The sequence below is a fragment of the Balaenoptera ricei genome, chromosome 21 (assembly GCF_028023285.1).
Source record: "Balaenoptera ricei isolate mBalRic1 chromosome 21, mBalRic1.hap2, whole genome shotgun sequence".
Classification (NCBI taxonomy): domain Eukaryota; kingdom Metazoa; phylum Chordata; class Mammalia; order Artiodactyla; family Balaenopteridae; genus Balaenoptera; species Balaenoptera ricei.
In genome coordinates, this window is record NC_082659.1 from 35,976,406 (window position 1) to 35,990,049 (window position 13,644).

A 13,644-nucleotide genomic window follows, 5' to 3' on the forward strand; every position below is an offset into this window, starting at 1 on the left:
GACAAAATGTATTGTCAAGACATTATTCAGAAGAAAGAGACACATAATATAAAAATTAATAATCTGGAGCTAAATTCTGGATGATTTAGAGAAAATATAAAAGGTGATAAAGAAAGAGGGGAAGTGAAGGTGATTTAGCATCTTGTTTTGTTTAGAGGGTAGTGGGACAGGTGTTAATTCTCAACACTGGTAAAAGAAGTTTGTATGTGCTTATTAATAAATTAGTAGAAAAGGGTGCATACTTTTCAAATCATTAGAGAAGAAGGAACAGACAAATTCAGTCAAGGCTGAAAAGGAGCAAAATAAGAAAGAACAAGAAAACATTACACAGAAAACACAAACAAAATGGCATAAATAAGGCTAAACATATTGGTGGTAACAATTTATGTGAAAAAGTTAAATACTTAAATTGGGTTTTTAAAAGTCCCAGCTGCAAAGAGTTTATACGAAACATGCCTTGCACAAAATAATCCAGAGAAGGCTTGGATTTAGAACTGGGAAAGGAGAACAATTATTTCAAGCTAAAATCCAGGAGTTGGCATCATCGAGAGAGAAGACTGTCAGCCTCTCCCCATGAGTCTCAGAGAGGGAGTGGGGTTGGGGGGGGAATGAGGTGCTCCCAGAGGGCAGGGAGACACATGCAAACAGAATGGGAAGAGTCTTGGTGATGGTTTCTTTGGATCTGACACCAAAAGCAAAGGCAGTAAAAGCGCAATAAACAAGTGGGACTACATCAAACTAAAAAACGACTGCACAGCAAAGGAAACCATCGGCATGAAAAGGTAAGCTATAGAATGGGAGAAAATATTTGCAAACCATATATTCACTAAGAGGTTTCTATTCAAAATATGCAAGGAACTCATACAACTCAGTAGCAAAAAACCAAATAACTCAATTAAAAAATGGGCAAAGGATCTGAATAGATATGTTTCCAAGGAAGACAATCAGATGGCCAGCAGGTAGATGAAAAGGTGCTCAACACCAGGGGAATGCAAATCAAAACCACAATGAGGTATCACCTCATGCTTATTAGGATGGTTGTCATAAAAAAGACAAGAGATAACAAGTGCTGATGAGGGTGTGGAGGAAGGGACCCCTTGTGCACTGCTGGTGGGAATGGAAATTGGTGCAGCTACTATGGAAATCAGTATAGAGAGTCCTCAAGAAATGAAAACTGGAACTACCATACGATCCAGCAATGCCACTTCTGGAAACGAAATAATTCTCTTGACGAGATATCTGTATCCCTATGTTCACTGCAGCATTATTTACAATACCCAAGATATGGAAACAACTTAAGCGTCTGTCGATAGATAAATGGATAAAGAAAATGTGATATATATGCAATGGAATATAATTCAGCTATAATGAATTCAGCCGAATATAATTCAACCATTTGCTGACAGGACAGCAAATGTCCTGTCATTTGTGACAACATAGATGAACCCAGAGGACATGATGCTTAGTGAAATAAGCCAGACACAGAAAGACAAATACTGCATGATCTCACTTATAAGTGAAATCTAAAAAAAAAGAAAAAAAAAAGTTGAACTCATAGAAACAGAGAGTAGAGAAGTGGTTTTCAGGAGCTAGGGGGCGGGGAAATAGGGAGAGGTTGGTAAAAGGGTATACATTTTGGGTTATAACATGAATAAGGTCAGAGGATCTCATGTAAAACGTGACTACAGTTGATAACACTGCTTTGTGTAATTGAAATTTGCTAAGAACGTAGAACTTAAATGTTCTCAGAAAAAGAAGAAGAGAAGAATAAGAATAAGGAGAAGGAGAAGGAGGAAGAGGAAAGAAACGGAATGGAAAGCCTGGAGAGTGCAGCTGAAATGGATTAGATTAGATGAAGGGATATAAAAAACCATTATCAGAGCATGTTCAGAATTTCAGTTTTCTAGGAAAAGGCCTGGGTCTGCCCACACCTCCTCCTGGAACTCTTCATGGGCCACTGCCACAGTCCTAGTGTGTCTCGGCTCGTGACCTCAGGCCTGGACACACGATTCCTCCCTGAATGTCTGCAGAAGCCAAGGCAGGGGTCTGAGGAGGGTCTGCCTGATGTAAACCCAACTCACTCTCACGGCAACCAAGGTTCAACCTCCCTGAGGATGACACAAGATGCCGTCTGCACTCGGGGCCTCCTGATAAGCACGTGCGCCTGGATGCTGTATACACGTGGGGGCTGGATGTCAGTTCTAGGGTGTAATTCTGTCTTTATGTGTGCGGTTTAGATTGCTCTGGAGACTTGTTCCTAATGGTAACTGTGTAGCCACATCTTCAAAGCAGGGGTGAAAATCAGCACTGAGCCGGTGGCAGACGCGATCAGAAAGAGCCAGAGGAAGATCCGGTCGAGAACTTGAGCTGCGAACTTGAAGTCTTGCACCACCTGCAAAAGAGAAAAAGACGCCTCCCATTCAGGATGCTGGGCAGCTGCTCTGAATTCATTTCAAGGGACTTCAGGAAGAGTCCTATTCAGATTTACAGCCCTGCAGTTTTCCAAACGCACCTGACACATCCCCTGCAATATAGGCTTCCTGGGACCTCACTGGCGGTGCCCAAGAAAACAGCCCATAATTCAAGTTCATGGGAAAACACTTTCATCACCGTTGAGGATGTAAAATTGAAAGAACAGAATCATTGATGCGTTTGTAAACGTCACTGATTGAAATGGGAAAAGCCTGAGTTTTACCCAAATAAAAAGCCAGCGTCTCTTACTGTGATGCTTCCTGATATGACATAGGAAATAAATCACAAATTTATAAACTAAGAATTTTTGTGGTCACTTGACTCAGGCCCTCTTTTCCTCCACTCCCCAGGTGGGTGGGGCTGCAATGGACACCCCTGGAGGAGATGACAGGAACTGGTGAGGGAGAGAGGAGACCAAGTCCCTCTGGAGGAAGGGAGGCTGGGGAGACTGGGCAGCGGCCAGTGAGGGCAAGGTCAGAGCAGGACGAGCTGCAGGGTCGGCGGGGGTCGGGGGGAGCCTCAGAGACGGGGCCAGCAATCTTTCAAGGGAAAATAAGTGTCCCATTTCCACTACGTGGGGATTTGGCAAAGATGGAACCAAGCAGGACGCCTGCCGTTCTAGAAGGAACATAGAAGCTGATGCAGAACTTGAATGTATTTTGTGCACATAGAGGTTTAGAAATAAAACCTTGGGGAAAGAAGACCACAAAGAAGACAGATGAAAATGTTAAAAGTTTCAAACTTAAGTGGGGGATTATTAACGATGTGAATCATCTTAAATGTTTTGTATTTTCCAAATTCCCTATACTGATGATGTGTTATTTTTATAATTTTTTAAAAAGCTATTTAAATCTTTGTATTAGAATTTCTAAAAGGCACCAGGAACTATATTCAATATACTGCAATAAACCATAATGGAAAAGAATATGAAAAAGAATGTATATGTATGTATAACTGAGTCACTTTGCTGTACAGCAGAAATTAACACAACATTGTGAATCAACTATACTTCAATCAAAATAAAATTAAAAAAAGAATTTCTAAAAGATATAAGGAAAGAAACAAACAAAAAACCCTTAAGGATAGCTGTGATGTTTTTTCTATAGCAGCATTTTCTCTAGTGCTGTTTAAAACATTTTTCAGTGGATGAAAAAAATGACAAATTGTAAGAGAGGAGAGATACTAGGCAGTGTCTACATGAAAAGTAGAGGATATTTCTAAAAAACCCTATTCTTTCATAAGTTTGTTTATGAGATCAGGATCTTGGCACTAAGTTTCACTGATTTTAGAGTAAAATAATCGAACCCTATAAACTGGTGTAAGTATTAACTCGTTTTAAGCAACAGACCTCTTTTTGTGCTGAGTATTTATATGTCAAATAATATTTTCCTTCCACGGGGGAAGGACCATGTAGAGGAGGGAGGGAAGACGGGGAGAAGAAAGAGGAGGATTGACATTTACTGACTGCTTACATAATCATGAGACCACGTGCGCTGGGCACACAGTGCATGTTTTATACTTGACGTCACTAATTCCTCAAAATAACCCTTCAAGGGAGGTTTCAGAAAACTGAAGTTCAGGTTAAGTAGCTTTTCTCAAGTCATATGGAACATGGGTAGCATCTGCATGCAGGACCGTTTTGAGTCTGAAATCCACACCCTTGTCACATTTCAAAAAATAAATCTGTTTAAATCTGTGAACTAAATATCTGTTGTTACATCATGTTTTTGTATAAATTTAAAAATTGATTCTTTCTGTTTTCTTTTTTCCAAATATGCTGAATAGAGATAAACATCATCCCACTAAAAGTGAGAGATAAATGACCAGAGACCAGGATAACCAACTTAAAATGTAGAATTGAATTATTTTAGATAGAATTAAGGCTACTTATAAGAAATAGTGCTTAATCTATAGTTGCTCCTCTTTTGCTCATTCTGTTTTTGTGAACCTCTCCCTGAAAATCCATACTGAAGTCTCTATTTTGTGTCAGGGCTTGTTTTAAGTTTTATGTGTGTCAAGCAGAGAGCTAATAAGGTCACATTTTAAACAAGGATGCATTTGCTGTAAACAGACGTTAAAATCTCAGTCCTGGCTTGCGGCAGTCCCCTCACCTGACTGATGAAATGCTCTTTCTTCACGTGGCTGGAAATGTATCTGATGGAATCCTCAGCCTTTTCCAGGAAAGCGACCAGAACTTTTTCTCCATCGCTAATCTGCTTTTGTTTCCTTTTTTCGAGGACTTTACCTCTCACTGCCCGTTTACTCTCCTCTTTATCCGGGAAAGAGTAGCCATCCACGTGGTCCTTCATGCAAAGTAATTTAGGGAGTTTTTGCAGAAACAGCCGCTTAACCCAGGGGGCCATGGGGTGGTAAGTGGAGGGAGATCTGTGGTGGACGTTGATGACAAACACGGTGACGATGATGGACAGGGTGACGAAGACCATGATGAACAGGAGGTACTCGCCAATGAGCGGGATGACCTTGGAGGAGGACGGGATGATTTCTTCAATCACCAGGAGAAACACTGTCAGGGAAACCAAGACGGAGGTGGATAAGGAGAGCTTCTCCCCCTCGTCAGAAGGCAAGTAGAAGACAAGCACTGTCAGAAAGGACAGCCCCAGGCAGGGGATGATGAGGAAGAGGGTGTAGAACAGGGGCAGGCGGCGCAGCACGAAGGAGTAGGTGATGAACGGGTACCGGTACACGCCGTCTCTCCTGCTCCCCGCCGTGCCCTTGGCGTTGAGAATCTCCCACTCTCTGTTGTCGAAGAAGTCTTTTCTGTCCATGTTCTCGTCTATCAGGACGAGGTCAACCATGGTCCCGTTGTAAGTCCAGGATCCGAACTTCATGGAGCAGTTCTGCCTGTCGAATGGGAAGAAGGTGACGTCCATGGTGCAGGAGCTTTTGTAGCTGGCGGGAGGCATCCACACCACGGTCCCGTCGGATTTCACGATGGCCTTGGTCATGAGCGAGCCTTCGAACCGTCCGTCAGCGCTGTCGAAAAACGGTTCACCTGATGGTTAGTTGAACACATATTAACTGCTTTTTTGTTTTTCCCACCGTCGTACTATTTGTATTTTATGACTTTCCTACCACAGGGTCAAACAATATTTCCAAAAGGAATAATTTTCTCGTTAAAGTTGTACCTTTCTCTTAATTATTTTGGCACAATCAGGCTTTTCTATTTCTCCTCTTAATCCGACCAGTGCACTTTTCTACTGTGATACTTACTTTTCAAAGAGAACTATGTCAGGCAGCCAGAGAGATTCTGACGGAACTTTAATTGAACGAATTCCACCGTATTCATCTGGATTCCAGCGTAATTTGTGGTCTGTCCATTCCTGTGTGAAATTAATATACTGTAATTTTGTTCTGAAAATTCAAGGTATTAGAGTTTGGAATCTTCAAGTTTATGTTAATTTACTAATCCAGTGTTTTATTTTAAAAGGGAAATTCATCCACTTCAGACCTTATGACCCTATCCGTGACTCAGAGCAGGTCAAGATACAGTTCGAGCCAGCCTGGTCTTTGATGGTGCCCAGACTCTCACACCTGTCCAGTCTGGGATTTCCAAAATTGCCGTAACTACCTCACAATTTAGAGGCTCAGCAACAAACACCACTGATTCATGACCTATTTTTTCAGCCTATTTTCTCCTAAGGAACAAAAGAAAAGCAAAGATAGCTCTAACTCAGTTTATTCTAGGAGAGTTGGTCCAGTGATATTGTAATCTCATGATAATGGTATTGAGACAAATGATTTTGAATATCAATCAAGAGTCTTGGACAAAGATGCATGCAGCATGTTAATGGGAAACGTCCAGTATCTGCTGACTACTCTTGAGGACATTATAACTTTTACCCAATGAAAAAATATTTCCCAAGAATCTCCTTTTAAGTTCTAATCTGAATTTATTTTGTGAGTACCAAATCCAGTTTTAAAGTATATTCCTAATGCTGTTAGCCTCCAGATGCTTGAATATTTTTCCTTGTAATAGAATGAAATTATTTAGCATGTTTTACAGGGGTTGGTGGATCCAGATTAACAAAACTGACCATTAATTGATTGAATTATGAAGGATGATGTATGGATGAGCCAGTTACAGCAGAAGTGGACTTAAAAAGATTTACGATCTAGAATCTTATGAAATCTGACCTGAAAATTAATTATTCCACTGTCTGTCATGTGGACAGTTGAGGAATGATATAGGAGAAGATTAAATGACATTTCAGGAAGTCGGGAGGGTATGCCCAGTGTGAGGCTTCCTGGAGCCCAGTGATGCCAACTTTGTCATTAAAAAATCAGGAGTCAACAGATAGATGATTCACTAGATGGTAAAATATTGAAATATGCATGATTCCTGGAAAAGGATGGAACTATACACACCAGATGAGACACCATCTCTCTTAGGCAATACTTGTGAGGCTTAATCCTTGAAAAACAAATTTAAAAAGATATGGGTCTTTAAAAAGCTACGCTCTAAAGGATTAAATAAAATTGCATGACTACTTATGGAAAACCATGCATATGAAAACTGACAGTTTAAGAGCCCAAACTAATAAAGCATTTACCATGCTTACTTGGTACTCACAAGCTTCTCTCTTCCTTCCTCTTCCTCTGCCCATTTTGAAAAGCAAATATAATTTCCTTCCTATGAATTATTTGTCTCCTGCTAAGGAGATTTCTACTACCGGCAGCAAGCCTGAATCCCAGAAATGCTGAAGGGAACTCAGAGCAGCATTTTTGGTTTGTTTTCACTTTTACATTTTAAAATTTTCCTTACAATAAAAGTCACTCTACAGTTCTACAGGCAAACAGTTGGATAATCACTAATGCCATCAAGATACCAGAATAGCTCTGTTGCCCCCAAATTTTCCTCGGGCTGCCCCTTTGTAATCAACCCCTCCCATATCCCCAGTCCCTGGCAACCACTGATCTATTTTCTGATCCTATAATTTTGCCTTTTCCAGAATGTCATATAATGGAATCACACAATAGGTAGCCATTCCATCCTGACTTCTTTTACTTATCAGAATACATTTTGGATTCTTCTAGGTTGTATTAGTAGTTTGTTCATTTTTATGTTAGTGAGAAGTATTCCACTGTATGAATATACCACAGTTCTTTTTATCCATTCACCAGGTAAAATATCTGGATTCTTTTCAGTTTTTAATGATTATAAATAAAGCCACTATAAACATTTTGTAGTTTTTTGGGTGAAAACCATTCTTTTTTTTCTCTTGGGTAAATACCTAGGAGTGGGATGGCTGGGTCATAGAGTAAGTGTACGTTTAACTTAATATGGTACATACCGGAGGGGCTGAATCATTTTGCATTCCCACTAGCAACGCATGAGCATTCCAGCTGTTTGGCGCCATCTCCAGTACTGGGGATTGTCACATTTAAATGTTTAACTGTAGTATAATAGCTGTAACGTAGTCTCTCGTTACGGTTTTTACTCTGCATTTTCCTGACGACTAAACGATGCTGAGCATTTCTTCCTGTGCGTACTTGCCACCCACACATTTTGTTTGGTGAAGTGGTTGTTAAATCTTTTGCACATTGTTAAAATGGGTGGTCTGTTTCCTTCTTACTGAGTTTTTAGTTCTTTATATATATGGAAATTATATTTCTCTATATAAAGATAGATGCCGGGCAGGGAGCGAGCTGCAGGCCCACAGGCGATGAGCCCCGGGGACGGACGTGCACTCGGGCAGACTGGCTGGAGCTGGGCTCTTACGCTCTGGCTCCGTCTTTAAAAATCAGTGTTAAGCGAGCACAGTCAGTGAGTCCAAACCCACAGTTCCTCCGCTTGGAACCTAAAGATCTGGAAATCAAACTGCCTGCTTCTGGAATTCAGTCTTCTCTCTTCTACAGGCACTGCCCGTCTTTACCGAAGCCCGGCTCTACAGCCAAGGAGGAAGGTGGGGAGCTCACATTCTGGGGGCACATCCCAGCAAACGCACACCGGCCATACAGACTGTGCTCAGGGAAGTGGGCCAAGCCCCAGAGGGAGAGGCTGTTCAGTCAGAAAGATTTGTCTCGCTCACCGGACAGCAAGATGAACAGCTGTGGCCAGAGACAGCACAGAGACCGTGCTTCAGGAGGCTCACAATTTGGGGGGAATTAATTCATTCCACAAATATGCGAGGCTTATACCAGCACTGCGCAGGGCCGCCTTGCCCTCCTAGCCTGGGGCCGTCTCAGACAAGAACGAGTAAACTAACCGGCAAACCATCACCACACCCTGTGGTCACTGCCATGAAGGGCGCGGTTCGGGTGTAAAGATGCAGGACGGTGAGTGGACAGGGAAGGAGGTTTGGATGTGACGACATCGCAGCTGAAGCAGAGGGTAGGAAGGGGCAGTGGGTGCTGTAGAGGGCAGGTCAGCTGTGGCCGCTGTTCCAGGATGAACAGCAGACGTGAGTGGATGGATGAATGAGGGACACGTCTCAATCCTCGAGGAGGATACAAAGACAGCTCCAGTGGATTCAGGGTGTGTTCTTGACCAGTAAAGGAAAAGGGGCAGGTGGGACTTGTGGTCATTGCCGCTGACTTGGGGGTACCCAAGAGAGAGAGAGAAAGAGAGAGAGAGGCAGCCCTGAATTAGAGTTCCACCCCTGCACTGTTCTTTACTAGCTGTGCTCCTCTGCGGGGTTAAGGGAGACATTCCTCACCATCTTGGGGTCCTTCTGATGCTAGACCTGGGGAATCAGAGATGCTCTCCCCCCCGACGTGCCCATCAGAGCGGCTCACAGAATTCCCAGCAGGTTGTGGTCCACCATGATGCTGGCTGAGCCCCACACCCCAGGGCCACTGCTCGTCTTGGGGTCAGCTGGGTCAAGGTGAGGATTCAGAGCCCAAATCCCCGGTCCTGCTCTCTAAGGAGCTGTGAGGCTTTCTGGTCACTTCCCTGCTCTCTCTGAAACCGTGGAGGCGTTTGGAGATTGATCTCCTATCTCTGCCTTCTTAAAGCAGTAGATTAGAAACAATATCCAGTGTTCACGGAGCATATCCTGGCCAAGATTCCCAAAGCCCTGTACAATCATCAGCTTCACTTTGCAGCAGTCCCGGGCTTGAGAGCTTGTTATCATAGGAAACAGGGGAGCGCAGGGTAGGTCACAGCCAAATACCAAAGTTAATCTCTGACTGAGAAAAAAATGGAAACATACTCCCAGTCTAGCTCTCTTAATTCTGAAAAGTGCAACTTCAAATCCATATCATATATATTCCCTTAAAACTGTCTTTTCTTACATATATTACCTGAAATATCACCCAAAAATGTCGAGATATTACCAAATTTCATTTAAACCTAAATCATAAGACTTTTTAAAACTATAAGTCATGACTTTTTTATAATAAATAAATTCTTCTAATTATTCTTAATAATTAGAAAAATATTATTATAATAATTAGTAATTCTTAATCCCAAGACCAAAAGATAGTAAGGAACAAATATTCCTTGCTGGTGATTGGCAACCTCTGGGACACCCTTGGGCTCTTCAGTTATCTCAAAGTCAGGTGTGAAATTCCTAAAACTGAATTAATGTTGATTCACTTTAAAGACAGCAACATGACATATTATATGTCTTATTTTCCCATAATATCTATGAGTTTTCAAGGCCAAGAAATGGGCTTTGTCATTAAGGATGAGAAAGCCTACAAAGGTGGCACCAGGAAATGACATTTATTGAGTCCGCACTACGTGCCAGACCATGTAGGAGTCACATTCATGCACACAATCTCGTTCAACCTCCCAGCGACACTGTGAGCTAGGCATTGCCTCTATTTCCTAGATGAAGAGACTGAGGGTCAGAGAGGCGAAGTGACCTGCTCAAGTTTATACAGCGAGACTTTGGATTCCTGACTCACTCTGCTTGAATCCATGTGAATCAGAAGACCACACGGGTCTCCTCTGCTAAGGTCAGAGTGAGGCTGTAGAAAAGGAAGGAAAATAAGATGGTGAGGGAGGTCTGAGGTAAATTCCTAGACGTACAAGTGCCATTGCAGGTTGTGGAAGGCTTTGGGGACATGGCCCAGACCTTACGGCAAGGCCGTCCTTTCCTTGGGTTTGTTATGAAATAAACCAGCTTCTTGGTTTTCTCCTGCAAGCCAGCTGCAGGGATTCATCCAATGAGGCCTTCATCATGTTTCTGAACTTTTTGTTGATCTAAAACAGGAATCAGCTGTTGGAGAAACAACACCAGTCTAAGATGTTGGCCTGGGCAGAGATTAAGGAAGCTTTGTTTCCCCTGGGGGCTAGGATAGCAGCCGGCTCTCAGCGACAGTGAATCTTACTGGTTCATTGGAGTATGCCTCCAGCGGTGCAGGCCCAGTGCCCTCCACCATCCCTGGCACATAGTAGGTGCTCAGGAAGTGCTAGTTGAGTGAATATACTTGACATCTGTCGTCAGAGTGATTATTCACACGATAACATCTAGGCAAAGGGCCAACCCTCCTGTCATTAAAGAAGGGATATTTTCATCTTCCATCCCCTTTTGGTTACCTACGGTGCAGTTTTCCTACCCTTGACAACGACGAAGCAGAATCTGAGCGGCTAGGGCAGTGAGTATTTCTCACGGAGTTTTAGTGAGTTAATAATCTATTTATGATTTATATGGTCTTGATTACTCTCTGGAAGTACGAAGGAGGAAGACAAACGAGTTTGCAAAATAAAATCAGTAACATAAAAGTAGCTCCACGTAGAGGACTTTTTCAGGATGTCACTAAATTTGTGCTTGTAAAGGTCTGTGGTTGAGAGGATAGAAGAGAAATGTCTAGATATATCAGATGAGAATGAAGGAAATAGAAGATACAGCAGAGGAATTGGGTAAACAAACAAACAAACAAATAAAAAAACCAAGCATCTCGGTTGCATATGCTATCAGGAGACATGCTTTTGGTCAAAGTAGGTAGAATTTTATTCTCTCTGTGGAAATGAACTAGGGAGCATTTTTCAGTGTCTGAGAGGGCAATGACAAAAGAGGAAGATTTGGTCATTTTTGTCTTTATTTTGACTGAGGTAGACAGGGGTGATTGAAAAAAGTTTCCTGTAGGTTTGCTCTGGTGTGAGAGCTTTGGGAAGTCGTGTTATTGGGAAGCCTATTCAGGTGGGTCACAACTTCTCCACTTTTATGGCTTGAAGAACTTCTACTGATCCTGCAAGAGCCAGTTTAAATGTCTCCTCCCCTTGGAAGCCTTCCCTGATTTACTCCCTGTTTCATTGTCGTTATTGTAATGACCCAGTTCCTTATGTATATACTTTCCTTATGGTGTTTATCATATTACAGTAGTTATTTTTTACACAATTAACACCAGATCCTCTCCTTGAAGCAGGGCTGTTTTGTGCTCTCTACATCCAGGATCTAGCAGAGTGCCTGGCCCTTAGCAGCCTCTCAATAAACCCTGTGGAATGAATGGAAGATGGAGCAAACCCTAGCCTCATTCTGTCCCACATGTCTTTCTAGACCAACTCCATGAGACGTCCCAGAGGTTGAGGAATCAAAGCCTTAGAAGGCCAGGATTAGGAACCGGACTCTACAGGGACAGCCCTGAGAGGAGGGCTGGATGTCTCCCGTCAGCTCCCTCCAGTCTGAAGAAGAATATGGTTTCTTTATACAAGCCAGGCTGCACCTAATAGTGTGTAACCCAAGGCAAGTCACTCCAGTCCTCCAATCCTGTCTTCTCATCTGCAAGGTGGGAATAATAACAGGCCTGTCTTAGGAGGTGGCTGTGAGAATTGAATGCATTAATTCCCGTGACACAAGCGGCAGAGTGACTGGGCACTTGGCAGGTGCTCAATAAATCTCAGTATTGTTGTTGGCTACTCTGAAACTGACGTCTGTGTAAAACTCTAATGGTAGTTTTTTTTAAACATGAATTTTATCTTCTTTTTATCATCCCTTTTCTTCTGTCCTTTCTTTTACCTTTTTAGTTTTAAAAAGCTTTAAAAAAAGTATAAAAGTAACATTATGGTGGAGCTCCAATGCCTCCTCTTCCAAGCAGCCTTCCCTGCCTGCCACCCAGGCCATAGATTCTCCTTTCTTTTTTGTTGCCACATTGTTTGTGCCACAACATAGCCCTTATTGGCTAATACCTATTGTGACATTCCCGCTCCAAATCCAATCTGTGTGAGTGGAATAGTTTCCTGATATTCTCGGTGGTTTCTCCCACTTTGGATCCTCCTCTAATTTAGAAACAGGCCTTGATGTTTTGTGCGAAGCTGGATGTGCAGACAAGGCCCTAACTGGGGAAGGCTGGCTCCAGCCAGGTGAGGCAGACTCTTCAGTCTCTGGTAACGGGGGTAATGATACCTGCTCTGCTAATTCAGAGAGGTTGAGAAATGTAAATGGATAAGAGCCATGACAACCCATTGCAAATTAATGCAATGAAACCGTGTTACTCTCGTTACTTCTATGACATGGGAACCAAAGTCCCCAGCTGGCTTTTCTAAGTGTCAGCTAGCAAGCCCCCACCTCCCCCTGGAGATTTCTCTTGCTCTGTTTTGGGTGTTGGGGGTTTTTAGGTGTTGGTTCTGTCTTGCCCTGGAGGTTCTCACCAGGCCACCGTGATTCTGGGGCATAGGTTTGCGAGAGGTCATTTCTAAAGTACAGCTAGAAACCAAGGAGCAGTGGTTTCTTCCCTCCATGTCTGACATTGTTCTCTTTGGCTGAAATGGCCCCCTATTTCCAAAATCTCAAGAAAAGTGAGAAGTCCCTACTATCTCAAAGGCCAAGGGTCCTGGACCACTGTTTTAAGTGTAAGAGCTTAACCTCAAGGAGCAGCTGGAGGAGGTGTGTGTGAATCAGTGAGAGTCTGTTTGTTTGTTTTATTTTTGTCAAATTCCCAAGCCTATTTACACTTTAACAGAAAAGTTTTTCTTCTCTTCCCTGAAAGCTCAAATACAGGACTTCTTACTGATTTTTATGAACTGAAAATACCTCCAAATTCCACTTTAGAAAGTGCAAAAGTGGGATAAGTTCTGAGGAATGAGGTAGGTATATCAAAAAGTACATTTATTTAAATTGTATTTTTATATCTACATTCCTTGCTTATTATTTTCTCCTGGATATTTTTATTTGCAAGTAAAAAATATGCAGATCCATTTCATAACATGCTAACATACCTACCAAGAAAAGAATCAGATAACTAGAAACTAGTAAAATTTATAAT

The 13,644-nt window shown here is 42.3% G+C and overlaps 1 protein-coding gene across 5 annotated transcripts in view; it reads right to left on the reverse strand.

Moving 5' to 3' along the window:
- Positions 1-271: 271 nt before the first annotated feature.
- Positions 272-13,644, reverse strand: part of LOC132356455 (neuronal acetylcholine receptor subunit beta-3-like) — a 68,716-nt gene continuing 55,343 nt past the window's right edge. For all 5 annotated transcript variants that reach the window (XM_059909279.1, XM_059909278.1, XM_059909277.1 and 2 more), the window contains 3 exons: positions 5,704-5,813; positions 4,584-5,466; positions 272-2,392 (listed from right to left, as the gene is read on the reverse strand). In XM_059909279.1, coding sequence (XP_059765262.1) covers positions 2,258-2,392; positions 4,584-5,466; positions 5,704-5,813 — 1,128 coding nt within the window. In that variant the 3' untranslated portion in view covers positions 272-2,257. The remainder of the gene's footprint in view (positions 2,393-4,583; positions 5,467-5,703; positions 5,814-13,644) is intronic.